General features: G+C 38.6%; 1 protein-coding gene across 7 annotated transcripts in view; it reads right to left on the bottom strand.

Moving 5' to 3' along the window:
• Window positions 1–25,963, bottom strand: part of SPAG9 (sperm associated antigen 9) — a 64,779-nt gene that overhangs the window by 28,563 nt on the left and 10,253 nt on the right. For 2 of the 7 annotated variants that reach the window (XM_074847629.1, XM_074847630.1), the window contains exons 3-6: window positions 18,057–18,127; window positions 9,350–9,444; window positions 4,428–4,581; window positions 215–425 (exon numbers count right to left, since the gene is read on the bottom strand). In XM_074847629.1, the coding sequence (XP_074703730.1) occupies window positions 215–425; window positions 4,428–4,581; window positions 9,350–9,444; window positions 18,057–18,127 (531 nt within the window). Of the gene's footprint in view, window positions 1–214; window positions 426–4,427; window positions 4,582–8,504; window positions 8,816–9,349; window positions 9,445–18,056; window positions 18,128–21,948; window positions 22,029–24,504; window positions 24,688–25,746; window positions 25,909–25,963 lie in introns of those variants that run through there. The other 5 variants (XM_074847634.1, XM_074847635.1, XM_074847636.1 and 2 more) reach the window with 5 other exon arrangements.

The following is a 25,963-nucleotide window of genomic DNA, read 5'->3' as shown; positions in this document are numbered from 1 at the left end:
TGTTTACAATGAAATGTCATAATTCATTCTGATTCTAGAAAAATAAGGACTAAAGCCACTTATAAATGACAGGCTTGTATCTCTTACCACTATTCTGTATTTCTAAAAATGAGTCAAAAGCATTTCTCATTTGTGGCACAACAATTAAAGAAATTTCCTAACATTAGGTATGAGGTCATATCTAAGCATATACTAAAAAGTTAAAGCAGCTCACCAGTAGACACATTTCTTGTCTCTTGAGCTACCTGTACTTCAATATTCTTGCTTACGTCCAGCTTCTCATTTGGCATTTCTGTGTCCTTTGCAAGCCCTTCAACATCTTCCTTTTGAGGAGTTTCAGCAGGCAGTACAGGTACATCTGAAGCAGCTGTGGATGCTGGCGTAGTAGATTTTGAGCCTGCTTGGCTAACATCAGAGAGCTCATCCTAAAATTGAACATTACCATTAAAAAACACAAATTAAAGTATTATTAGAATATTAGGCATATAAACTCAAGAACAAACACCAAACCCACTGTATTTTACTGAAGAATATGCAAATCAGCAGGAACAGAAAGAATACATTAGGCCAGTACTGCCAAATTCATCTTTAGACTATAGCTATAGTTTCACTTCTGTTGAGGCTAGAAGCTAGATAAAATATCCTCTTATTTTTAATACTAATATTTGATCTCAGTTGATATAGTCACACCTTTAAGATGTTTTTCTGTTAAGTCTTCAAAACAATAGGCAGCACTCCCACATTAATAATTCTTCTAGCTGCACAATTGTTGAGTCTTTCCAAAGCTATTCGAAAATTTTTAATTGTTCAAAATGTGCATGATTATCTTAAAAAAACCCTCTTAAAAAGTAGACATTGAAGCACTGATGCAAAACATGGATTTAACTGGTATAAACCCATAGTATTTACAAGCACTTCACTCAAACTGTTTCTATGCACTTTCCAGTCTCAACTGTAAAACCCTGGAAGACCTTGGGAATGAGACACTGAACTGCAGTGACTACTTGTCTGCTTAGATTTCAGATCAACTACAGAACACCAGTAAGTGAGGCTGATTCCTAGCAACAGTTTACATTACAGCAACACTCTATCAAGAACCACAAGTACAGCTGTTAATCCAGCTGCTGGACTCAAGATTACACTCATTACTCAGACAAGGCTGCATCAAGCTCTGTATTCAAGTGCAGGCTAGACTGTGTTTGATAGAACTAGAGGCTACTACCTGATAATACTAATAGCCCTTTCCTAGACTTTATCTCCCTTCAATCCCATTTCACTCCTCATTCATTACCAGAGTCATACCAGCATCCAGATGTCTTAACTGACTTCAACAGCAACATAACAGTGAACAAGATCTCTCAGATTTGAAAACAAATTGGTCTGTGTAGGCCAATATTTTCTAGTATAGTGTTGGGAAAAAATCAAGATGAAAGATTGAAGCTGGTATGTGTAAAATAAAGGCAGGATGGTGAGTGAGTTTTGATTAAAAAAAAATTTCTTTTAGGCTTTTGTTTGGGAATCAGAGGTGAAAGCAAGTCTCCTAGACCAGTCTGTGACATTTAAAGGGAACACATCTGTTACCTCAGGAAACCAAAACTTGTCAAGAATAAAGCAAGTTGAGTTTTTGTGACACATCAGTTCATTGTACTGCTAGCAACCCTTTCTGAGAAGAAAGTGAAACTGAATTTTAAGGTTATTTAAAAAACAAAAGAGACCTGCATATAGACACACACCCTCTCACTTGTACTTAGTGTAAGACGAAGAACTGTAATTTCTCAATTTTTATTTCTGGAACTTCCTGATGAGATAAGGTATTAATTTGTGGGGTCAGGGAGGAAAACACACATTCTACTCTATTCTATTCTGTATATCAGCATGAATGAAAAGCTTGCATCTCACAGTTACATCCCCACATAGAATTTGCAAGCCTTAAAAACAAATTCAGCACTTTCAAGACCTGCCTATCAGTTACTTGCAGTTTTCATCCTTTTTTTTAGTAAATTCCAAAATGACCAATTATTAGTATGTGATATTCTGACAAAATTTTTCAGAAATACAGTCAACTAACAGACACCTCTAGAAGAATAAAATATGTACACTTACCCGTAGTAATACGATTCAACAAACACGACATATTAAGGTGTTCTATGATGTACATTGTGTATATTCTTTTTAAAAAACGTAAAAGAAAAAAGCTACACAGTTCACCCAACTGCTTTTTCAATCAATGAAGTTCAGCTGCTGGACAATGATTCATACTTCAGCAAGCAGATACAGAAGGGAGGAAATGGTAGCCCTTACCAAGGGAATCCGAGTTCACACAAACAGGGAATAAAACCTCAACAGAGCCATTGGCTCTGTTCAAATATTTCTACATCTTTGTATTCCGAAAGCATCCCTTAACTGATGCAGCACAGGCTGATCACTGACTTTCACACACAAAGCTCAAGAAAAACAGCTTGATAGTGCAAGAGAAAACAGTGAACAGTCCTTTTCTTAAAGGAATTTCCAATAATCCCATCTATTTTACATTTCTGATTTTATTATCCACTGTATTTTTTTAGCTAACTTTTGGAAACGATACTCATTAAACTATCATGAATGTTTGTTCTAGAACTAAATGAAAATTAAATGCAATTCCATTAAGTGACAATGAATTAATCAAAATATCAAAGCCTAAGCATTTGAAAGTCAATGCTGCATTGAGTTTTTTGGCAATGTTGCCAAAAGACACTTCCTGGAAAAAAAAAATTAGTTAAAAAATTAGATAATTAAATCTGAAGCAGTAGCTCATCTGCAATGCTCTGCAGAAAAAAAGCAGAAGACAATGAATGGTACATAATTTTATGTTGTCTTACAGTGATACCCAGCAATGTCACTACTGTACAAGCTACAGGATACCCAGCCTTTTTAGTCTGGGTTTCTCCTTGACACCTACTCTTTGTGATACTTTTAGAGGAAACACTGACTGTTAAAGAAATGCTCATGCATGAGTGGAAAACAGATGCCTGAAAGCAGCCAAGTCTTGCTTGTGCCTTGCATTTGGTGTTAAAATTATTCAGAGAAAATAAAAGTATTAAGAGAAAAAAGTTTCAAATGCTGGTTATGACTTCAACATATTGTTATTCAACAGGTTCACTTCAGAAGTACTTTACATTCACAGCTAAAAACCAAATATGCTGCTTTGGACCTAAGGAACTTATTCTGCCTAGGTTTGAAAACTTACAGTCTGTGCTGTTTCATAAATTCTCTTTCAGCAGAGAAGTCTATTTTACAATATACAGTAACCATTGTAATTTTCTGAGGGGACAGGATAGGATCAGAGACTTCCCTTCACACCTCATCTCCACCTACACTTAGTTATCACTAAGTTTTTTTTTCAGTCAGCTCCCCTAAAGTTTGTCAATTTATTGATGTTAATTGGCATAGGACAATGTGAATAGGACAAATTTAGGACCAAAAATGGTCCTAGCCAAGAGTTTGTTAAGTGACAAATTTTTAGATCCAAACTCCTGTTGTCACTTTGATATGTTTATAATTAACCATTACTTACACTTCCCATTATCTCCATATGACCTCTAGGCAAAGAAAAAGTCTGGGTTACAATTATTTCTGGACAGCTTTTTAATTCTTCCCTGCTAGGTATTAAGTTCACTTAGGAGGAAATTCCCCTCAAGCTATATGCTTTTTCAGAAATAACAGTACATCCACAGTCTTCCAAAAAACCTCATCAACCTAAACACATAGAGAGGCTTTACACATTCTGGAGTTCTTCACCCTGCAGATCCCTCCTGCTGTGTTGTTGGTCACCCTAGTCCCAACTGCCAGATTCACCACACTCCACCACTCCCCCATTTTTCCATTTTTGCAGCTTGTTCTATGCCACCCTCTCACTGTTGGAACACAGAACAATTGTGGGAATTACAGCCAAGCTACACGTAAGGGAAATAATAATAACAGGCTAATTTAGGAAAGTTAGGTCATTCTCAACTCTGTGGTATACCTACACTCTACGCCTCATAGTAGGCAGAGGCTGCGTTAAGAGTACTGCCTGTGCAGTAATCAAAGCTTTGCTTCTAAAACAATATTAAACCAACAGACCCATTTACACTATGTAGTTACGTATCTCGTGCGTGAAGAACAAGTGACTGACCTTTGGAAAGGGTCCTTAGTCAGAAAGAAAAAACCTCACTCCTGTAAGACGAGAACTAGCCGGTATTACTACTCATTTGGAAAATGCAACCCAAACTCCATTTCTTCCAGTAAGTTCCTTCAAAGCTCATTTGAGTAAGCAACATACTCGGCTTACACAAAGATGATTTAAGGTTTTCCCTCCTCCCCTTCAATTTGCTTTTCTCCCCACCAAGGATCTATAATCTCTTTATGGGTTTCTCCTAACACACAAGGCAGCCAAACTGAGTGCTCACCTTTAGGCTTGTGTGGGACCGCGGCTGGCTCAGCTCATGGAATTTCCAGTGTTCTGACCCAGGTGTCTCCCCCGCTTCTCTCTGAGCTTCAGGCGTAAGTAGTGCATCTCCTGGAGGTAACGGGAAGATGCCCAGGGATATCGGACGCTCCTTTCTGTTTGAAAGAGATGCAGGTTTCATCAGTCATTTTAGTTGTCACACAATTTATTTTCCTGTACATCTCTGAAATCAGCAGGGAAGTGGTAAAATTATAGGTTCAAACATCCATACACTATGGTCTATTAAATATACAATGTAGCATACACAGTTTGTATTAACAGCACCTAATAATTCCTCATTTCACATTATTTGATCGCAAATAGTCTATTCGACAGCTTTAGATAGCAGTTATTGATTGCACTCCAGCTAATCTATAGTAAACAAAGGTTTTACAGAAATAGAACACAAACAGGAGTGCAAGATGAAAGTGTTTCCTTATTTCAGGCTACAGTAGTTTTCAGCAGCCACTCTTAAAAATACTGGTTTGTGCCTTTTTTTTTTTCCAAGATATAGCACCACATAACTTCAACAGCCAACAGCTAAACCATTAAGTGAAGCATTTGCAAAAGTTGTAAACAATCAGCTTAAAGTCCAACACCTTTCAAAACCTATGGTATTTTTCTTTCGAAGATCACAGGAATTACATGGATTTGTATAACTGAAAAAAACTGGGTCAAGGAATTACTGATGTTAAAACTAGCCTAGCCAAAAATTGTGCAGTTCTACTTCACCCTAAAGCTGCACAAAAGCCCGTGCCAGTAAGGCAAATTACTTCATCCCAACTCTTTACCATCTCTGCTACCTTTATCACTTCCCTATGGCAAACAACATTTGGACATTCCAAAGCTTTGTATAGTGACCCTCCAATAAAAAAATCCCCAAGTCAATCTTGCTGTCAGTAGTGTGATCAGTGAACAAAAAGGTTAATTCTTCCTGCTAGCAAGAGACAAAAACATTGTGTAGAATGCAATTCATAGGATGCTACAGCCAGCCCTGAAAAGGAAAAATATCAGCCAGGCATAGAATGGAGATAAAGCAAAGTATTTGTTCAGTCAGAACAATGAAATACAGGAAAAAAAGGACAGAAATCACAGGTTTAAGTATACTAAAGACAGAAGATAAACGTGTGTGCAAGTGATGGCAGAAAATTATGCTTCTTGAGAGAAAGCACTGCCTGTAAGTACCCCTGCAGAGATAATCCAGACAAAATATTAAGATTTGAGAGATCTCACGTTTTAGCATTATAAAAAGTCAAATCACAACCGCATATACTTTCTTTTGCAAGGCTTTTCAGAAGTTAAATATAACCTAAGCTGAATTCTCTGCAAAATTAGTAGCAGCATATAAGTCATATGCAAAAATATGAAAGGGAATGTTGAAAAGCAAAAGGAAAAGCTAAGCATTTTCATACATTTTTTTTTGGCTTTGTTTTGGGGTTGTTTACTTAGGAAAAAAAGATAATGAAGAAAGGATTGTATTTAGCAATCAAGCAGTAAACTCCTTTTGGTAAATTTTACATCAACAAAAACCAATATTCAAATAGCAAACAATTTTAACTGGCATGAACCTTTCCAGTACAGTTGTACAAAGATGCTTCTTGTCACCAAAATCTTTGCAATGAATTCTCACATAGCACGTATCTTGGCCTTTCATAAATATTATTTCAAATTAGGTTGTTAATTCAGAAGTAGTTTAGCAGAGCAAAGTAGGCAGCAAAGTAAAGCAAATCAGTCAGGGTTACTAAATAAAAAGCATCAGATACTGTTCCAGCATCTTCAAACTAGCTGTGCTGAAAAGTCTTCATGAAAAATAGCCACAGAACTAAACAGAATTTGATCCCAACGATTCCCTCTATTGTAACAGGTTCTGCCTTTCTTTAGATTTCCCACAACTCTAATGTGTGTGGGGAACAAAAGACACGCCACATAAGCTTCGATTATGTCAAAAGACAGACTGAAACCATTTCATTGGTTAAGAAGTCCAGCAACAAAAAAAGGAAAAAAGCAGCCCTTCAGCGGAAAAGAAAGCCGGCGATAAAGCACGCATTGTGAGGGCCCTTCGCTTTGGGGGACGCCTCCTGCAGAAAGACAGATTTGCTTACTTGCAGGATATGCCACAAAGCTTATCATCTTTGCAGTCTTCAGAAGAAAGAATTTAAACAAAATGGGTAGCAAAAAAAGTTCACAACTGACATCTGCTTTTTTGCAGAACAGTTTTAAATAAATTCTATAATGAACGTATTTTGATGGGCTAAAACACAGTTCAGGTGCACTGCAGGACTACACAGCAAATGAAGTTTGAAAAGGGGGTTTATTTTGTGTATGTCTGCATTAAAAGAAATTATCTGATTAGACTGAAGCAATTTCAACTTATTTCACTGGTTGTTGACCGGAAAGCAATAAACCCCTTCTACTCCTCCAATGTCCAAGAAATATCTGAAAATGTGACGGTGAGCAGAAGGCAGGCACATGTTTTAAAAGCCTAAACTAATATTCTGAAGTGATGTACTGAAGCATTTACAGGATACTTTAGGATAAGCAACCAGATGCTCTGGTTCTAAAATCCGACTATTGTTAAAAAAATAGAAACAATTCTACCATTAAAGCCCTTCATCCTATATTTTTATCTCTTTTAAATTAATAAAAGACTAAGGAACTGAGTTCCAGTTCCTGTAATTCCTAGAACAAATTACTAGGGGTGGGAAAAAGCATAGCCTCCCAAAACGCCTCAAACCCATTAAAATATTCTCCAGGGGGAGAAAAGCACATTACAAAAAACCTATTTCTTAAACCATCTGACTGCTTAAATGTAAAATACCTAACAGAAGTTATTGAACATGAAGTTCAGTATTTTGCTTTGGGTTTTTTTTGTTTGTTTTTATTTTATTTTTTTAGAGTTGGAGATTATTTGTTTTGGGTTTGGTTCCCCCCTCCCCTTTCAAACAAGCACAGCTTTACTAACTAGATCAGTCTAGAGAGTTACACTGTAAATTTATTTTATTTCTTTGTATTTAAATATTCATGCACATTTATTATCAGTTATTAATAACTGGTATTACTTCTATCTATTGATTGTCTTTAAAGCTTTGGTCTGTTCTCAGAGACCCAAGTTAAAAGTGTACTACCACAGAAAAGTCTACATGCACCATGTATTAAGGAGAAAAAGTCACACAGCTCTTTCAGGGAACACTATTTTCCAGCATTCTCCCCTTTTTAAATAAAGTTTACTATTAAATTTACAAGCACAGTTTAAGTATGTCAAGTTTTCAGGTCAGAAAGCTACATTTTAAAACTTTTCCAGCTGTTTTCCATTTGTAATTATAGTACTAAAACTTGCCAAGCTTACTTTGGTCACAACATTCTAACGCATCTCTGCTACTGGTCCAGGCAACTAGGACAAACAGAACATAACTTGAGGGGGGACAGACAGAGCTGGCAGCTTGCCATACAAGTACAGAAAAGGAGGAGAGGATAACATTTGGCTGAACAATAGTGAATAGGCTTTAAGAGCTCTAATGCTTAAATAATGAAAGATTTTTTTTCCCCACCAACCAATAATCAGATTTTTTTTTTTAAATAATGTGATCAACTAATTAGTGTGTTTCTGAGATCACCAATTAACTGACCTTATATATTTCTTTTGATTAAAAAGGTGAAATTTCATAGTACAAGGCCTCAGACTGCATACATTTATGGCTACAGAAGATCAGCCAAGTACCTGATGGTACACTGAACGTGAGCTTTATCCGTGACATTATCTTCACAGCTTTTTTTGCAGGTTACAATAAACCAACATAATAGCTTTCTAAAAAAAGAGATAGATAAACTGACCTTGTACTTGCTTAAAAGGCAGTGAAATTTGAGTGTATTTAAAAAATATATTGTCATATCTGAGTCCATAAATATTATGTTTACAAAACAATTTGAAATTTATACACTATTTAGATCTCTAATTTATCCTTGCTCTTTCTGTTTGAAAGGAAAAAAGAAAGCAGAGAAGAAAGAGCACATGAAGCCAAGGTTCAGTAGGTCAGAGTACCTGAGTATCCTTGGTAGGTTCTGCGTCAGAGCTGGCACACCAGTAGAAATAGAAAAGTGCACTAGCAGCAAAACAGAGAGAGATACCAGGATAGCCGAATTAATGACCACCGCCCCGCCAACGAAGCCAAACACAAATAGCAGCATGCATCCAGGATTCATGGCGCTGTGCTGGCATGGTGAAACGCCGGAACCAAGAAGGCTACACAGGGGCTGAGGGTGTATCTTTGTAGGCAAAGTCTGTCATTCAGCCGCTGCCACAAAAACAATGCCATCAGCAGCAGCTTTCCACTCTTCTGCAGCAGCTCCAGAGCAATGACATCACCGCTCTCCTCCCCCTCGCGCCGGGAGCCGCCGGGCTCCTCGCAGCATCTATGCAGCAACGCAGAGACACAGCCAGCCCTGGAGTTATTCTCCCCTCCTTCCACACAGAGTTCATAGGCTAGAAAGCTTCAAAATCTGCATAATATATTCACATCAAGCCCTTAGAACAAATGGGCACCACGATACACACCTTCATCAACCCATACACAAAGCCATGGCAAGATATCAATTATTTTGGGACAGCTGCTGACATTTTCCCTGCCTACCTGAATGCAAACACTCAAAAAAGCTGAAATTGTTTAAGGCTAACATACAAAGTATATCTCAACATTTGGCAGTACAACAGCAAAAGCCTCTTTCTACTGATTTCTACACTATTCTCTTACTGCATTCTAATCATACAACAAATCTTTCCGATTCAGCCGAACTGTTGTTGTAGGATTAAAGAACAAAGTCTTGCAAACACAAATGAATGGATTTTTTTCCTTTCATTTCAGGGTGAGAGCGTAATAAATAGCTTACCTAATTCTACTGTGTGTTGTGGATTCTAGCTGATCACCCCCTGTTAGCTGATGAAGTTTGGTTCTTTCCAAGTGCTCCATATAATTGTGAATCATCTGTTTAAAATGACAGAGAAACAGCAAGAAATATTTAATAACATTTACTTTTACTACAACCACATAATCCTTGGCCAATACAATATAATCTTCCCCTGTAATGCTAAAAATACTAAAAGCATTCAGAAACATTAAAGAAATAGATAAAGAAAGAAGTAAAATTATACAGTGTGTAAAACCACAAACCAGAAGATAAGCTCATAATAAATAAAAATTGGAGACCTTACTTGTGCATTCGTGCACAGGAAACATCCTAAGGGCACACAAAGTGCCTGTGACACTACAAGCAAGAATTTTGAACAGAAGTACCATGCTCAAATTCATTTTGGAGGCTGTTTAAGACCTCTATGTCCAGCAGATATTAAAATTTATTATGTGACAATGCATTTCACTATAGCTTAACTGCAAAGGTCAGACAATAGGCACCTGAAATATTAAACATAATGAATTCACAAACTAAAAACCAGATTATTTCTGTAGGCAGAAATATGAAGTCAGCATCTCCTTTTTTTCTTCTAACATTCAAATAAATTTAAGCTTTCTGTGTTTTCTAGAAGTGAAGTTTGGTTTTACATTATATAGAGTGACATCTCATAAAAAGGACCAAGTGCCTGTGGATTTTTAGCACTCAAGAGAAGCTTTGCTTTCTTGCTTATTTCTTTTAAGAGAGACAACCACAGGCCAACATGCTGACACCTGCAGTCATGACTTATTTAATGAACCCCAATTCCAATCAGCCAAAGGATGATGCTGCTCAGCATGTAACTGATCTGGGACAGGCATGGGGAGAAGTAACAGGTATCGCTGCACCACTCCGGGAGGTTAATTTGAACATCATGTCTTTGAAATGAAAACTGGGAAAGCCTGAAGAGAAGCCGACATGACATTTGATATTTTTAACATTTCTGTGCTCACATTCACAGATGAATAGGGCTCTCGGAACAAAAAAAGAAAGAAGTCATAGGTGTACTGCAGAAGAATTTAGTGTACTTCTTTCCTGAGGCATATTCAGGTCATATCTCAAAGGCTTCCTCTAGGAAAAAAAACACCCCTGTTCTGTAAAACTGTAATTTTTTCTGCTCTTCTAGAAAGGTTATACACACACTTTTAGAATAATGTTATGAGCAGGCATTTGTACAACCAATATTACATAACCTTTTATTTTGTGGGCAGTTGCACACACTGGGACTGAATTCAGCAGGACCCAGAAACCTACATCTACGTGTTACTTTCAAGTCAGGGTTGATGTGTCCAAGGCCAGTAAGCTTGCCCTTTGGATGCTACTAACCTCAGGTAGTATCAGCTTCTCCATAAGCACTGCTTGCCAGCATTAGCTATATTTGAATATATGTTCTTAGTCTCAGATTTTTCTGGTAGAGTGAAGTGGCTTAAGATATCCTGACTGATGGATGTTCTACATGTCAGTAACTTATATGGTAAGTACTGGTTACGTACAGATCCTGGTTTTCCCAGCATTCACCTGAACTAATTAATATAATTCAGACCAGAAAAACCCCCCAACCTTACTATTTTTAGAGAAACATTATATAATATACTTTAACTGCTGTCAAAAGCTTACAAAATTTATCCTCCAACAAAATGACATAAACACAACATTTTACTAGGACCATCTTATTTTCTTTCTGAATTTTTTTCATGTTTGCTCATACAAAGCAGCAATTGGAAGAACTGAAAGCTCCACCTTCAACTCTCCACATCTCTTAGTTTTTCTGTTTCCACCAAGCAACCAAAATTAGGTGTTCCAATGGCTCCTGTGCATAGTTTTACACAACGAGTTTACTATAATCCAAATTAATTTAGAAATTCCAGGAAAAAAAAAACAGGGCATAATTTTGAAATGCACATTAGACCATTCTGTATCCTGTTCATGTAGCCCCCTCATCATGGGATATTAGTGAACAGAAGCTGACCTACCTGCAGACACTTCAATTTGCAGCACACCAATTGGTTTCTCAAAGTAAAATTTTAAACAGAACATCTGTGATTTTTAGCTAGTGAACAGAAGCTGAGTAACTAGTACCTAGTACTAGTAACAATTAACACATGGGGGGAAAAAAAAAGAGTAGAGTCAGTAAAACCCACACAACTTTCATATTTTGCAAAGTACATGGTTTAACCTACTTTCTTCCCTCCTCTCAGTCAATTTTGTTTAATGAAATGTCTCATCATATTTATTACCCACAGAGGCTAGAGGGCAGGTCAATTTAAAGGACTATTTAGTTTAGTATTGCTCTGCAGATGAAAATGATGTTGATGGTAAAATAAGCAAATCTGTAGGTCACATTCAGCATGAAGCACATAAGCTATAGGAACACAAATATAAGATGAAAAATCAAATATACGCATTGTGTGCATGTGCAGCGCAGCATGGCAATTTCTCCACAGATCCAGGCTATACATGCCTGTGGCATCCCAAAAATCAGAAAAACAGTGGTGCCACCATGTAAAGTCCACACACTGCCTCAATCCGGGGTCCCAAGGATAAAAGTTGACAATACTGGAACACTGTCCACAAGAAGCACAGTTCCTCACCCTCCCTCCCTACCCATGGGACACTGGGACTACACAGCTGGTGCTGTACAGTCATGAGACACAGTACATGGATTCTAGAAATCAGTTAATCGAAAGGTTGAACTAATAAATTAAATACTGTAGCTTATTGGGAAACTAGCTCACTGTAACTGCTCATCTACAATAAAATTTTGAAGACTCCCTCCAAAACCACTGGGATTTGAACCAGATGACCTCCAGAGATCTCTTCAATCTAAATTACTCCAAGTCACAGCATATCCTTCAAGTGCCATCCTGATCGAAAACAAAAAGTCTAATGAATTAACGCACTAGAATTCTCAGTGCTCAAAATCTGATCAGAAGTTTTGTTGTGTTTTGAGATTACTCAGCTATCCAAAGAAGAAAATTTTAATATTATTGACAATTTAAAAATAGACTTTAATGGATTTAATTGTTCTCTACTCAGCCCAATTCTTACCATGTATCTACTACCCTTCTCTTCCATACAAGTTACAGTCAATATTTAATCGTCCATAACCTTTTACTACCAACAGCTCACCCTGCTGCCCCTGAAGTCCACAAGTATTTTGAATATGATCAATTGTTCCAATTAAATACATTGCTCAGTTACCATTATCTGAGGGGATTAAAGATAAACTCAGAACTTGGAAGAATTACCTTAAATGTTAACAGCATTTCACAGTTGATGTGTTAGCAAATTTTAGGGCACAACATGTACACACTGACTACAATGAACTTTTGAAGACATTACAGCATGAATATGAAAGTCATTCCCTTCAAATGCTAGTGACAACCATGCAGTGTCTTTCCATCTCAAAAAAAATACTTGGATTGGTTTCCTCATATGGCACGTGACAAGTTCTACCACTGTAGAAAGTGTTACAGGTTTTTCTAAATCTTAAACTTCAGTATTCAGTGAAAGACATTTAACACTCTGTCACTAGTTTCTGTTCCTACCCTTACAAATATGACCACTCCCAATGTACACACACCTGACACTTTCTTTGTCACAAACAAATGTGTATATACCATGTTGTGGTTATTGTTACCTGCACCTTTTCCTTAACCAGGTTGAGAGCATCTCCTTTATAACTTCCTTTCTCTTTCACTCCTCCTTCTTTTTTGTGTCAACGCTTTAACTCCCCCAGGACAGGTTTTAGTAATTCTTTCACTGTCAGACCAGGCTCAGTGCTACAGCCCTCACTGTTCATCCTGCAGATCCAATCAGGTTTGGCACAAGTGGCTCCTCCCTTTGGGAATGTGCCACCAACTGTGTATATATAGATCTTTGTGTCCCACATAATCTAGATTTAATAAGTTAGTAGACATTTCTAGAATCTCCTTGATTCAGTACAAAAGTCCTAAACATACTTTCATGTAATTACCTTTTACCTTTAAGGATTTGGGGTGAGCTTGTCACCAAAGCAAAAGCATCATTCCCACTGGTGAGCTCAATGCATCTTTATCCATATATAAGATGATACTGCTGGCAGGTACAACAGTACGTAAAGGTATTAAATCCAGGCTTTATACATCAAGCTGTTAATGCTTAGCATAAGGCTTTAGAAAAACTATTTGCTTGAACAGATAATCTAAAATCTAATCTCAAAACCACTATGACTGGTACCCATGCTTAGCCACAATTGTAACTAGACATCGCAATTTAGCCTTCTCTTCCTGTTTCCCCTATACAGGGGCTTGTTGGGGCTATCTGTTTATCCAAATGAACCTGACAAAGTACATTCCCAATGCCAGAGACAGGCTCACTGTTCTGTCACATTGTATCAGCGCAGAACACTGAGAAACTTCCATGGCCCAATTATGCTTCATTAAACTAAGCCCATATTCTGTGTGTCAGGGAAAGAGATATCGAACCATCTTAGCCTTGCGTTTTCCAAACAATAAAAAGAATCACTTCCTTAAATAGAATAAAAAGTTGTATTTTGGAAATCTGTGCAGATAAGTGCCACAGGTGTTAGTCAACTCTCAAGTAGATGCTGAAGTATATTGCTTTCCCTCAGTTTCCCATCTGAATAATAAATGTAAAACAGCCTTCAGCCAAGCCTTTAAAAAGCCAGTGCCACAGTTACAAAGTGTGCCCCTTTAACTATGCAGAAAAAGCAAGTAAGATACTTCTTCCTACTCGGGGGCTTTGCTCTGAAAGAGTCACTAGCAGCTGTGCATCATCTCTTTGCAACAAAGGCAAATGAGCACCAACAGGTATATATAGAAAACAGGACTTTTATACAGACAATATAACAAGCTGATTTTCCATTAAACAGATAAAAGCTATAACTGAGTAACAAAATTCCTTTCCAAGTCTATAGAGCAAAGGTCCAAAGATTTTTGGATTAGACCACTGTCAATCATTCAACTTCCTAGCATACTGCCCTCGGGGCTGTGCGATTACTTCCTGCATCTGGTCCTTTAGAGCCAGAGAAAGATGGAAACAAGACTTTGCATAGGTAGATTTCAGAAGTTCAAGTTCAGGAACTCCAGCATACTGCTTTATTGCTCATCTGCTCTGAGCATTGGAGCAGAGGAAGATCAGAGCAAGGTCAAAATACACTAGAAGCAGAGGAAAGACAAGGGACCAGAGCACGTCAACTAAGCAGGGATCATGACATGGATGTAAGAACGTGTTCAGGCTGCATTCACACATTCTGTTCTGACTAAACAGTTTATCCTCTTCACTACCTGCTACAAATACCCAGCTACAATCCACCTTCCACTCTGCCAACTCAACTGCTCAGGTTATCATACCCTAATCCATTTAAAAATCAAGCCAGTTAGCTCAAGCACAGACTTACCAGGGGATGAAGCTTAAGGGGATATATTCCACTCACACCCATTAGCTCATCTCCCATTCTACAGAGAGCAGCAAGATAGATAGAGGCTAATTTAACAGAAGGGTGAAGAAGCCTAAAGCCTCTTCCCAGACCTTTAACAAGTCGAGGCAGCCCTGCTGGCTCTGCAGCTGCAAAGACACCTTGTTGCTAGGGCAGGCTGGTGCCCTCGCACTGCAATGCGGAGTCCTGTCTCTGGCAGGCTCAGCTCCAAGGAGCCTTCCCAGCACTCATCACAAGCCACACCATGGGTGAGGGATTCAGTTCTCTGGTTCGCATCACTGGTGTAACTTCCCATGACTTAGTTTAAGTAGGTCTTGGTCCATTTTGACTGAAACTGTTTAGGTGGAATTCCTGTGAGCTGCTGAGCCAGTGAGCTTGCTGGGCAGTGATCTCCAGCAACGAGGCAGCAACAGGCAGGTAAGGTTAGTGCTGAAAGAGGACATGGTTACAGAGCCTCAGTGAAGTCAAGAGTTGGAAGAGAAAGACATCCAAGACTGAAATACTAAGCTGTGAATTAAAGAATAAGGGGGGAGAAACAGAGGGAAGTAAATACCGAAGACAGGCAGAATAGAGAAAAATTGCTAGAATTAAGATTGCAGAAAATGCAGTCAAGCTGCATCTTTAACATGACATCTGTCAAAGTAATCACTGCCAACATCTTAGAGCTGAAAAAAAAAAAATCTTTCTTTCTAATGCCCTGTTCATTATTTGGTCAACTGAAAGAAAAACAATTGCCATTTCAGTAAGTACCAACGATGGATCACTTGCAAAGACAATGGTGAAGCTGATCCAGAAGGAAGAAAGTATTCCTTCCTATAGAAAAACATGACAGTAAGAAAGATTTCAGAAATAAGTATTGTGATACAAGTATTTAAGCCAATAAACTTGACAGCTAAATGCTTAAAGTAGGTGGGATATTTGCCCAAATACCTTGCATTAAAAGAAAGAAGTTACTACACAGACCTAAAACACTGGAATTTGTTGTGCGAAAGGGAAGCAGGAAATCACAAAGGGGATGGGGAAGACAGTCCTTTCCAGTTCCCAGGGATTTCAGTCTCTGAGTCTTAAAGACACACCAGATACCAGCATTAAAATGCTGACCTCCTGATACAGTTTATGACTAAAGCGAGGTACATCAGGAAGTTTGTACTTCATGAGATTCACATGGTTTCTCTAATTGTGCTCAAAAATGTCTTTGCATGTGAAGATAAGGAGTATTTAGTTAACTTCCTGAGGTTAGTCACACAGTTGTTAAAAAGTCTCCCAACCTTTCATAAATAATCACACTCCTAGTAACTATTCTTTGCCCTTAGTCCCAGCCCAGAGCTAAGCCTTTTCAACCCACAAACCCATGACCCATCAACCCTCCATATCCTATCTTGAATATACTGTTGTATTTCAGCAGCTGCCAGCTGGTGGTCTGAGAATTTTGGGTACCTCTAGTATGCGTACACACACTTGTCGCCTAAAGACAGAGGCCAAAATCTTCACAGACAAAACCCGAAATAACTTAAGGTAAAGGTTTTTGGGTTTAGAAGCCATGTTACAAAGTGAGCACAGTGAAACATTCAAAAGGAAAAAAAATGCTGAGACTGGGAAACAAAGAAGGAAGGAAGGAAACATGCTGAAAGGAAGGGGCACAGGAAACATGAGACCTGATTTTAAGAGCACAGAGGTAAGAATATACCATGTTGCACTAGAATTATTTTTTTTTTTTATGAAGAAAGGACATAGTCACCTCAGTAATAATAAAGCCCAAGGAAACACCTTTCCCTACACCAAAGAAAGTGAAGTTAAGATGTAAAGGCATTTAATAAATTAGAATCAAACCAGAGGCTGTTGTCCATTTTGGAGCAAAACCTACGTAAAAAGATATTCAGAACATTTCATTAGCATTTCATTGAATTAATGATGCCCAATACATTTAGTTATCTTGAACTCTGCAGAACAGGATTCAATAAAAACCCATACCATTTCTATTGTGATAGTACCCACGGGTTCTAACTAAAATAAACCAAAACTTCACAAACACACAGTACTCTGAAGTACTTTCAGTTCAGAAGGATGTAGAGCTTAAGTGGGCAGCATTAAGCTTTGTTACTTCTCTTTAAATTTCCAGTTTTCAAGAGATGCAGCATTCTAAAGCAACTCTTTAGTAACAAATGTGATCTTAAATACATTAGGATTTCAGTAATTATATGAATATTTTCATTTAAGAGCTGCAGAAGTCTCGTCACGCAATACTCAAGAGCTACATGCTGGTTGGGGTTCCAAGTCACTTTCAGTTATTGTCAGTATAGCACACTCATCTTAAGATTGCTAAAGAAAAATAAAGGTAACCAAATCCAACATCTGTATTTGGTTTCCCTTTCCCCACATGTGTGGTCTTTCGAACTAGGCACAGCCTAGCTTTGCATTGCATTCCCCTCTTTGTTAGTGATGATCTAAAACCAGCTATCTGACCTTTCAAAGGCAATCAGAGTAAGAACTGTGCTCAATAGTGGGACTTCAGATTAACCAGAATTATTCACGGAACCTAGTGATTTCCTCACTAAAATAAATATACTAGTTAGGCAGTAAGCATCCCTGCATGGGAAAGACGACCTACAAGTAAAAATCAAAGCATTACAAGTCCCTTTATGCTCTAGAACCAACTTAAAAAGTGTGGCTCTTATTTAACAGACAAAGTCAAACTTGTCCCATCTTCCTGAGCAAATACGGTTTTAAATAGCTATCAATAAGTATGGCAGGGACTCTTTTAACCACGAATCTCAGTAGGCAACCAGTTTTTGAAGGTATTTGTTCCTTCAATAGTATAAGTAAAACCAGCACAGAACACTGCTGGAAAGAGTACCAAGATTGCAATTTCATTTCTGTTTCTTTTAAGTTTGTTAGTGTGCTTTGAAGAATTGCCTTTGAAATATGAAAAAGCAAATTCCTGGGTTTTAAAACTTCTGAATATCTGAAAAAGCTATAAAATTGCAAACATATAATCAAACTAAGATGAACAAATACACACTTAGATGTAAATGAGAAAAACTATACAGCCAAATGAAGCCTGGTTAAAACTGACATTAGCAATACAAACACCCAAGCACCAGTGAATAACCCAAAACATCCAATAATTTTCCCAACTGCTCACAACACAAAGTTTTCCATAGATCTACATTTTTACAGATATTGTGAATTCATCTTGGCATAACGACCTACCTCTGTATGTCTTGAATGAAGTGCATTGTATTCTTTCTTGAGTTCTGCCTCCCTCTCTTCAAGTCTGCTAACTGGAAGAAGAAAAATTTTTAAAAAGAATTAAAATTAAATTCAGAGTTCTAGTAAATGAGACTGACTTTCCTAGGACTAGGCAACCAGATCAGAGATGAGAGGACTCTTCATTGTGAATAGCAAAGAGCAGGATAAAATGTGTGTCAGTTCCTGTGTTTTTAAAACTCTCATCACTTCAGCTTCCCAAGTACACCAACAGCATTACAATCTTACAATTTGCAGTCCTTGTAAAAAGCGTAAGTAATATTTTCCCCAGCTGATTGCTAGCCCAAATGAGAGGCGATTTTTATGTTCAAAGACAGCAGTTACTGCTTGCACCAATTCAGATTGTTTCACACATGCACATGGAAACCGTAGGAAGAGGCAGAAGCCACGTCACATAGCTAGACTCAAGCCTCAGATGAGAGCTGTGAGCTCCAGTTAAGGCTCTACATAGGTTTCCTGTAACGTAACCACACAATCTCCTGAGATGTTCAACTAGGACAAACAAACAAGGTATTTTTAAAATAGCTTCAAGTCATATGTTGTGGTACAGAAATGAAAACTTCAGCTAGCATTCACTCTAGATTCCGCTGAGTATTAAGATAATAGATTCAGGGAAAGAAAACATTTGAATATTTCTGTAGGCATTCCAAGAAATTGAAAATATGTCTAGCAGATTTAGTAGAATTTTAGACAGTAAGTTCATATTAGGAGGAGATGAGCTGGAACAAACTGTGTTATCCCTATGCAATTAATTTGCAGAAAAACTAACAGAACTCAGAACGTTCTTTACACAACTAATTCTTTCAATTCAAACAGAAATTTTTTTAATTGCTGCTTAAATGTGAATTCCATCTTTTTCTTTAGGTATTTTTGGACACGATATTTATGTGATATAAGTATGTGTTTCAAGTTCTGTAACCAACCTTCTCATATGCCACTTGCCATGTTTCAATACCCCTGGGAAACTTTATTATAGTTGGCCATCTCCAGACACTCATTGTCAAACACACGTTACCTGAAGACAAACATCAGCATCTTCTCTGCCATTTACACATTTTCATATTGCCAACTAGGTTTCTGAAAATTAATTCTGAAGATACCATTTCTTTTTGCTCTATATATCTGTATTTTGGCATGGTACTTTATCATAAGTACTCTTTGCCAGAGTCAAATGCTGAAACCAAAATACATAACTGTCCACTCACTCAAATCTGTGTAAACATTCTTACCTTGACACAACTCTTTGCACTCCACCTACGAATATCTGACCAAAAGTATTAAATCAAATTTTATTTATACTAACACAAGGTTGAACACTTTCATTTCTGCACCGTTACCAGGCTGAACAAGAGCTCTTTGGGTCAAATCGCAGTAAGTGGTGTACAAGTGTTTACAACATATATAAGAATATACTTTACAGCACAATACATATATAAATATTTTTGAAAGGCAATGCAGGACAAAAATGGTATCTAATGAAGAATTTAATTTATTATTTTTATTTCAGGCAACAGATGTTTTAAGACTCCTCATACATTTAAAGGGAGGTTATATGGAAGCCTCTCGTGCCTACAGAAACAAGTGTCAGAATTTATAGTTACAAAAGTGTGACATGACAAACCGAATTTTATCCACTATCTTAGACTGATGGATATTCTAGTCAGAAGTAATTACATTTTACAACAGCTGCTCATCAGAGACATCCTAGCAGTAACCTCTCAGTAGCTACTAAGCAGAGCTGAGCAGCTTTAGCTGCCCATGCCCTGTCCAGCCATGGCTGTGCTCACTTGTGAATCCACCATCTCCGGGCTTTGAATTCCAGTTCCCAGCATCTCTCCCTTCCCCACAGACCGAGGGCCTGGTAACCTTTCCGCTGTGCTAGACCTGCTTTAGGACAGGCAAATACCCTGGAAATCAGAAAGTGCAAACTGCATGACTAATTGGCTTCGTGTTTTGTGAAACTCGCTTCCTGCCCTGGAAACAGTGTCCAAGCACCCGGCGAGAGGCCGGCAGCCCTGCCGCAGCTCCGCACCCACAGCGCCTCCTCACAAAATGCCGCTGCTTCATGCTGGATGAAGTCGTGGTTCAATACGGCCTCACCAGGAACTTGCAAAGAAACCACGGTGATACACCCCAACGTTGTTTGGTATGCTCATGTCTAGACAGTGCAGCCAACATGTGCTCCTAGAGATTAATTTTATCCAGTGATTTCTGGGAAAAGTACTTGACAGTGCATTTAATGAAGATTAACACTACATTAGGTGTTACAAACATCATTCTTCATAGCTGTCTGTAGCTTAACTTCATGAAATCCACAAAAGTGTTTCCACTGTTATGGATATAACAAACACTTTTATGACGAGGTTCCATAACGAAGCACACCATCTTCTTCTATGGCCTAATTTTAAGTAGTTCCTTAAATCAAGTCATAGAAGACAAATGTACATAGATATAGGTACTGCATAGTCAAGGAGGGTATCTCCACTAAATCTGGTAACTATTTTTGTAACATACCAAGGTTAAAAATGTGAAGACCCTAGAAAATGATGTAATTGACATTCAGCATTTCTGGAAGTCACTTCCAGCTGCGTAACACATTACAGTCCTACAGCTGGAAGTTTCAGTCATAAGCAAATGTACACCAAGTTTGCATACTCTCAAACACCACGTTAACAGTCCTCAGCACAGACTTTTCCAATACCAGCAGGACAATACACACCACCAGAAATGTATTCTACCCAAACCACGCCTCCCATCGCAGATAAAATCTTGACAAACCAACCAACAGAACACACTTTCCAATTAAACACTGTGGAAGAGATCAGATATTCCCCAATTATCAGAGATCACCATGGACTGGAACACAGAAGGTACCTGAACTTAGTGAAGAACAGCCAGAAGGATTTTGAGGAAGACCACCAGATTCTGGCCTAAAAACCTTGGAGAAACTTAAATCACTATTAAAGGTACATTCCCAGCAGGAGTAACAGGAAAGTAACAGCAATGAAAAGGAGAAAAAAATGCCCTCCACTGGCACCCAGAAGTACATTTAGAACTAAGTTGTTACCAGTTCCATTTGACTCCACCAGCACACAAAAGAGTGGAAGTCTGGCACCACCCTGATAACATGCCCCCAAGAGGAACGGAGCTGGGCGCTGGCACTGCCTGACACACACTGGGTCTGCAAAGTGGCAACCACAGTTCCCATCAACTTGACTTTTAAGTAACAATACAAAAAGCTCCTCTGGTATTTCAGTCTGAGACTTCTTTTTCCACTAAGATGTCAGATTCTTCATGGGTAGATGATGATACACATCTTAAAAGCAAAACACCCGTAGTCTCTGTTGTAATATCTTTATAAAGCCATTATATCCTTGTTACATGATTGAAGGTATTACAGTGCAAGATTATATTGTGTAAGACATTACATGTGCAAAATATAATACACATCAAAAAAGTTTCACTATTCATGGTTGCAAGTCTACACGGAAAAATCTTACAGGTCTTCCAGCATCATAAGTATGAGCATAAAATGCAAATATTCTAGTATTTTTAGGCTGATGAGAAAGCATCCCACAGGAACACCACCACAAATTCATGCTCAAGGTCTACCTGCAACCTTCTCCAGCACTGTCAATATCCAAACACATTCAATGACCTGAAGTACCAATCCTAATCAAAGTTCCCTCAAATCAAACCAACCAAGCCTAAAACTGGGAGATTAAATATTACAGCAAACTGGAGAGAAGCCTCTGGAGTTTCTGCCTCCTGACAGCATTATGAAGAATTAGGCAGCAAAGCTGCCCACCCTTCCTGTTCAAAAATCAGAGCTTACCTCCCAAGTCTGATGGCTTTTACCAAGTTTGGAACACCCTCCATCTGTATGTTGTCCTCTGCCTCAAAATGCTGATAAGCCTGAGGGGGAGAAAGAGAAACAGACCTGCTAGAACGCCAAATCCAACCAGCATGATTCCTTCAAGAGGAATTACAAGTTCCTGCTGCACAAGCCAGGACAGAGATCCAGCTCACTAGTGAGCCTTTCCTAGCACTAAGACTATCTGAACACTCTCCCTGGACAGCTTCCATCCAGCTCTGTTATCAGAAGCAGGTCCCATACCAAAGTTAAGCTAGAGATCAAGCATAATCAAGCCTATGATCCAGTAGGACCTTATGACCTATGAAGTAGTTCCTGAAGAGCACACACATCAATCATGGATTGAAACAGGGACTGAAGCTATCAAACGAGTATTTAACTTGAAAGTGTTGGACCTGGAAATAAGCAGCATAGAAAACTGATTTGTAAAACAAGTGATAAATTCGACTTCTTGGCAAGACCAACATCTTCAAATAGCTCTTACCACCGTGAACTACAGGTGTAGTTTTCAGTTTTAAAAGTAGGGCACTGTCAATTATGAAGATAATTTAGCTGTCAAGAATGCTGTTGATAGCAAATATCCACACATACAGCTGCATGCTCTTATCCCTGACACTTCTGGACTGTTCAAGTATCCACTATGTCTGAGACCCACAAAATCACGGTAATTTATCACCAAAAACCTGACAAAACTTAAAAAAATCTCCTTAGACATTCTGCTACAACCATTTAATATGAAGACAACCATATGCCAGGAGATCCCTCACAAAGGTTGAAATTCAAATAAACAAGGAGATATACAAGTCAACTTCTACCCAAAATCATTTGACCTAGTACCAACTGTTCACCTAGTCTCTAGCCAAAATAGTCTTTCACTGAGAAAAGTTTTGATTGATTGACTGTTTTGAAAACAGTGGGATACTTCATTTATGTATTTGGCTATTGAGTAACTTTGGGAAAATCCAACATGAAGCCAGCATGAACACAGAAGCTGAAGCAAACTGGATTTGCTTTTAAAGCCAGATAACCAGTGATAACTCAGGAATGCAAGATTCTATAAGACATTTAAAGACATCTTCTTCATTACTGCAACATTTACAGCAATTATTGTGACAATCAAACTCCAGCACCTAAACCACTAGCCAGTGGATTTCAACCTCCTCTCAGCACTTTTGTTCAGGAATATTAACAGAGGAGTTTAAAGCAGGCCAATCACTGCTCTAATTTCCTACTCCATTTTCTTTTAGCCTCCAGCCCTGCAGCAGGACTCGGTGCAGTCTCGGGAGCTGACTGCACCCTCTGCTCCATCTAGTGGACTGTGGATTCCCACACCACCGACCAGAAACAGCAGGGACTCTTGTAACTTCACAATTTAAGGCAGCCGGGAAAGTAACCGAGAAATGCTTTACTCAGAAACAAAGCCTTCCTTTCTGCTACACTTCGATGCTCACACTTCCTCGTATTGAAAGATTCCTCAAGTGTAGTAAATGATACCTGAGGCACAGTGGGATAATCTGCCTTGTAAACAAACCACTGTAGATGAGAAACAGCTGCACTGAGAAAAGTGGCAAACTATAAGCTCCAAATCTGTTAATCAAGAAATACTAGAAGTCAAGTTGTTCTGTTCCTTCTCTGTTGGAAATCAGATTAGTTCTGTTCTCAGTCTTTGAAAAATATGTAGGAACAATCCAGACACCCACTGAACAAAACTTCCTGACTTCTTTCAAGGATCTATTGAAAAAAAACTTTCTTGTATTCCCTAAACACTACACTTGAGCCATACCTAGAAATAGCATTACTGACAGATGTATTTTATACCAGTTTAATTATTCACATTATCATGTGCGTAGACATGCAACTCAAGTCAAAACTCAAAACCAAGCTTCGCAGCAGAAAGTTCCTATTAGAGTCTCCCTGTCAAGTAGACAGGTCTGCGTTAAAGCGCTGCTGCAGCTCTCTGCAGGTATATCGCAGGGTAGTGGATGCCTTCAGATTATACATCAAGAGGTTGTCTACCTGGATGCACATTACAGTAATGCTGGTATCTGGAGAGCTCTGATGAAAATTAAAAATACCAAATAACTTCACATCTGCAAAAAATTCACAACAGAACCTGCTCTTGCATTTTCTCTTTAAGCCAGTGAAAGCAATAGTTCTATTTAGCTTCTGAGGAAATCAAATCTCAATGTTTTTAGGTCAGCTGCCAAAATATTTGTCTCATATCCCAAATAAAACCTACATCAAGCAGTAGCAACTGCTGCACTGTGTCACCTGATGTGGGAAATACAATCAGCCCAACAGTTACATCACAACATTTGCAGCTCTGAAGACCAAGAGCTGTTTCTTGGTTTGTTTTTTGGTGGGTTTTTTGTTTGGGTTTTAGGGTTTTTTTTTTTTACATATATAGTTTTCCTGACATATAATCTAACAAGCATAAATTACAAAGCTAAGGTTTGATAAACTGAGGTATGGGAACATATCTGTGCCTTGTTTATCCTGTCAAATGCAGTATGTTACCTTGATTGCACTTTAGCACTAGGCAGATCCAGAAAAGGAACCAACTCTTTCAACTCCCACAGCCTACCACCTCCATCAGGAAGCACTTCAACCATGCAGACATGGTGTTTTTCAGATTCTCTTGTAAATAAGTTACTCTAAAAATGATTCCTCCAGAAAGCATACTCCAAAGCTGTTCCATTCCTGTAGTAAGTCAAAACACGCTACAATCATATTTTGCTCTAAATAATTTAACTTACAGCCTGTAATACATAAACAGAACTGACGTTCCCAAAAAGGAAGGCAAGGAAGGGAAATTAATTAAACCTCCGTAGCCCCCCCGGAAGTCAGTGGCACATCACATGAGCACTGAAAGGCACTTATCCCTTTTGGTAACTGGAGACCAAGCAGTGTCCAAACAATATCATGTGCCCTCATGGAGCGCTGCTGGACAAGTGAGCTGCATATTGCTATTACAAGTTTTTAACAGTTCTAACTGCTTAGTTTTCCAGATGCAAGGCTGAAATTTGAAACATTCTAATGCTGTAAACTACAAGCAGAGCACCAGGGGTCTCACCACAGCAAAGACTTGAAATAATGTGAAAGTCATATATTCAAGCTCTTGTAAAAAATGTTTAAGATTATATCAGAGACTGGTGTCTGCCTCAGACACATCATCGAAGTGGAAGGGAAGGAGAAGACTTGAAATGTTAAACTTTTTTTTTTTTTAAACCTGGTACTTCCATGCTTAGCACACCTCCACAATATTCAGAGGTGCCCTCTGCTGTTGAGAAAAAAAAAAATCCATGAAAGTCTAGTTAAGTAATAAAACCAAAAAAAAGATACTTGCTCACACTCAGTACTAGTTTCCTAAAGACCAACAGCAAGAGCTTCTAAAAACTGCCTGTGCCAACATTTTCCCTACACAAGTCTGCAGGAACTTTGTGATATTTAATTTGCTTTAACTTCCACAAGCCACGGGCCCTTGAAAGCACAGGCGCTGTCTTTCCTCCATTCCCTGCACAGGTAACGCTGACAGCCAACGCACACCAACACGAGGGCAGAGGCACACCATGGAAAGTTACAGGGAAGAGCAGCAGCAGAGACTGCAAAATGAGACGAGGAGATAGATCACAGGCGAAAGAGCCACACCACTGCAGCACATTCCTGCACTCAAATAGAAGTTGCAAATCCTTACGCCTCTGCTCTCATTTAAGCAGTTGTAAGGTTTACCAAAATATCCCAGGATGCAACAGGTCACACTGTTTTGGTAGCAAACTTGACTTAGGCAACCACCACAACCCACAAAATACCAGGACCCAGTGCTCTACATCATGCAAGAATGGTAACTCCATGTGCATCTGCCTCCACCATTCAGGATTTCATCACGTGGCTCAATCCTCCCAGCAGTGCCACCAGGTCACGCTGTCACCTCTCCCTCTTGCCATTTCCTCCTACAAAATAGCAGAGTAGGGTAGTT

The sequence above is a fragment of the Strix aluco genome, chromosome 21, assembly GCF_031877795.1.
Source record: "Strix aluco isolate bStrAlu1 chromosome 21, bStrAlu1.hap1, whole genome shotgun sequence".
NCBI lineage: Eukaryota > Metazoa > Chordata > Aves > Strigiformes > Strigidae > Strix > Strix aluco.
Note: the sequence above shows the minus strand (reverse complement) of the source record. Positions and strands in the feature narration are given on the sequence as shown.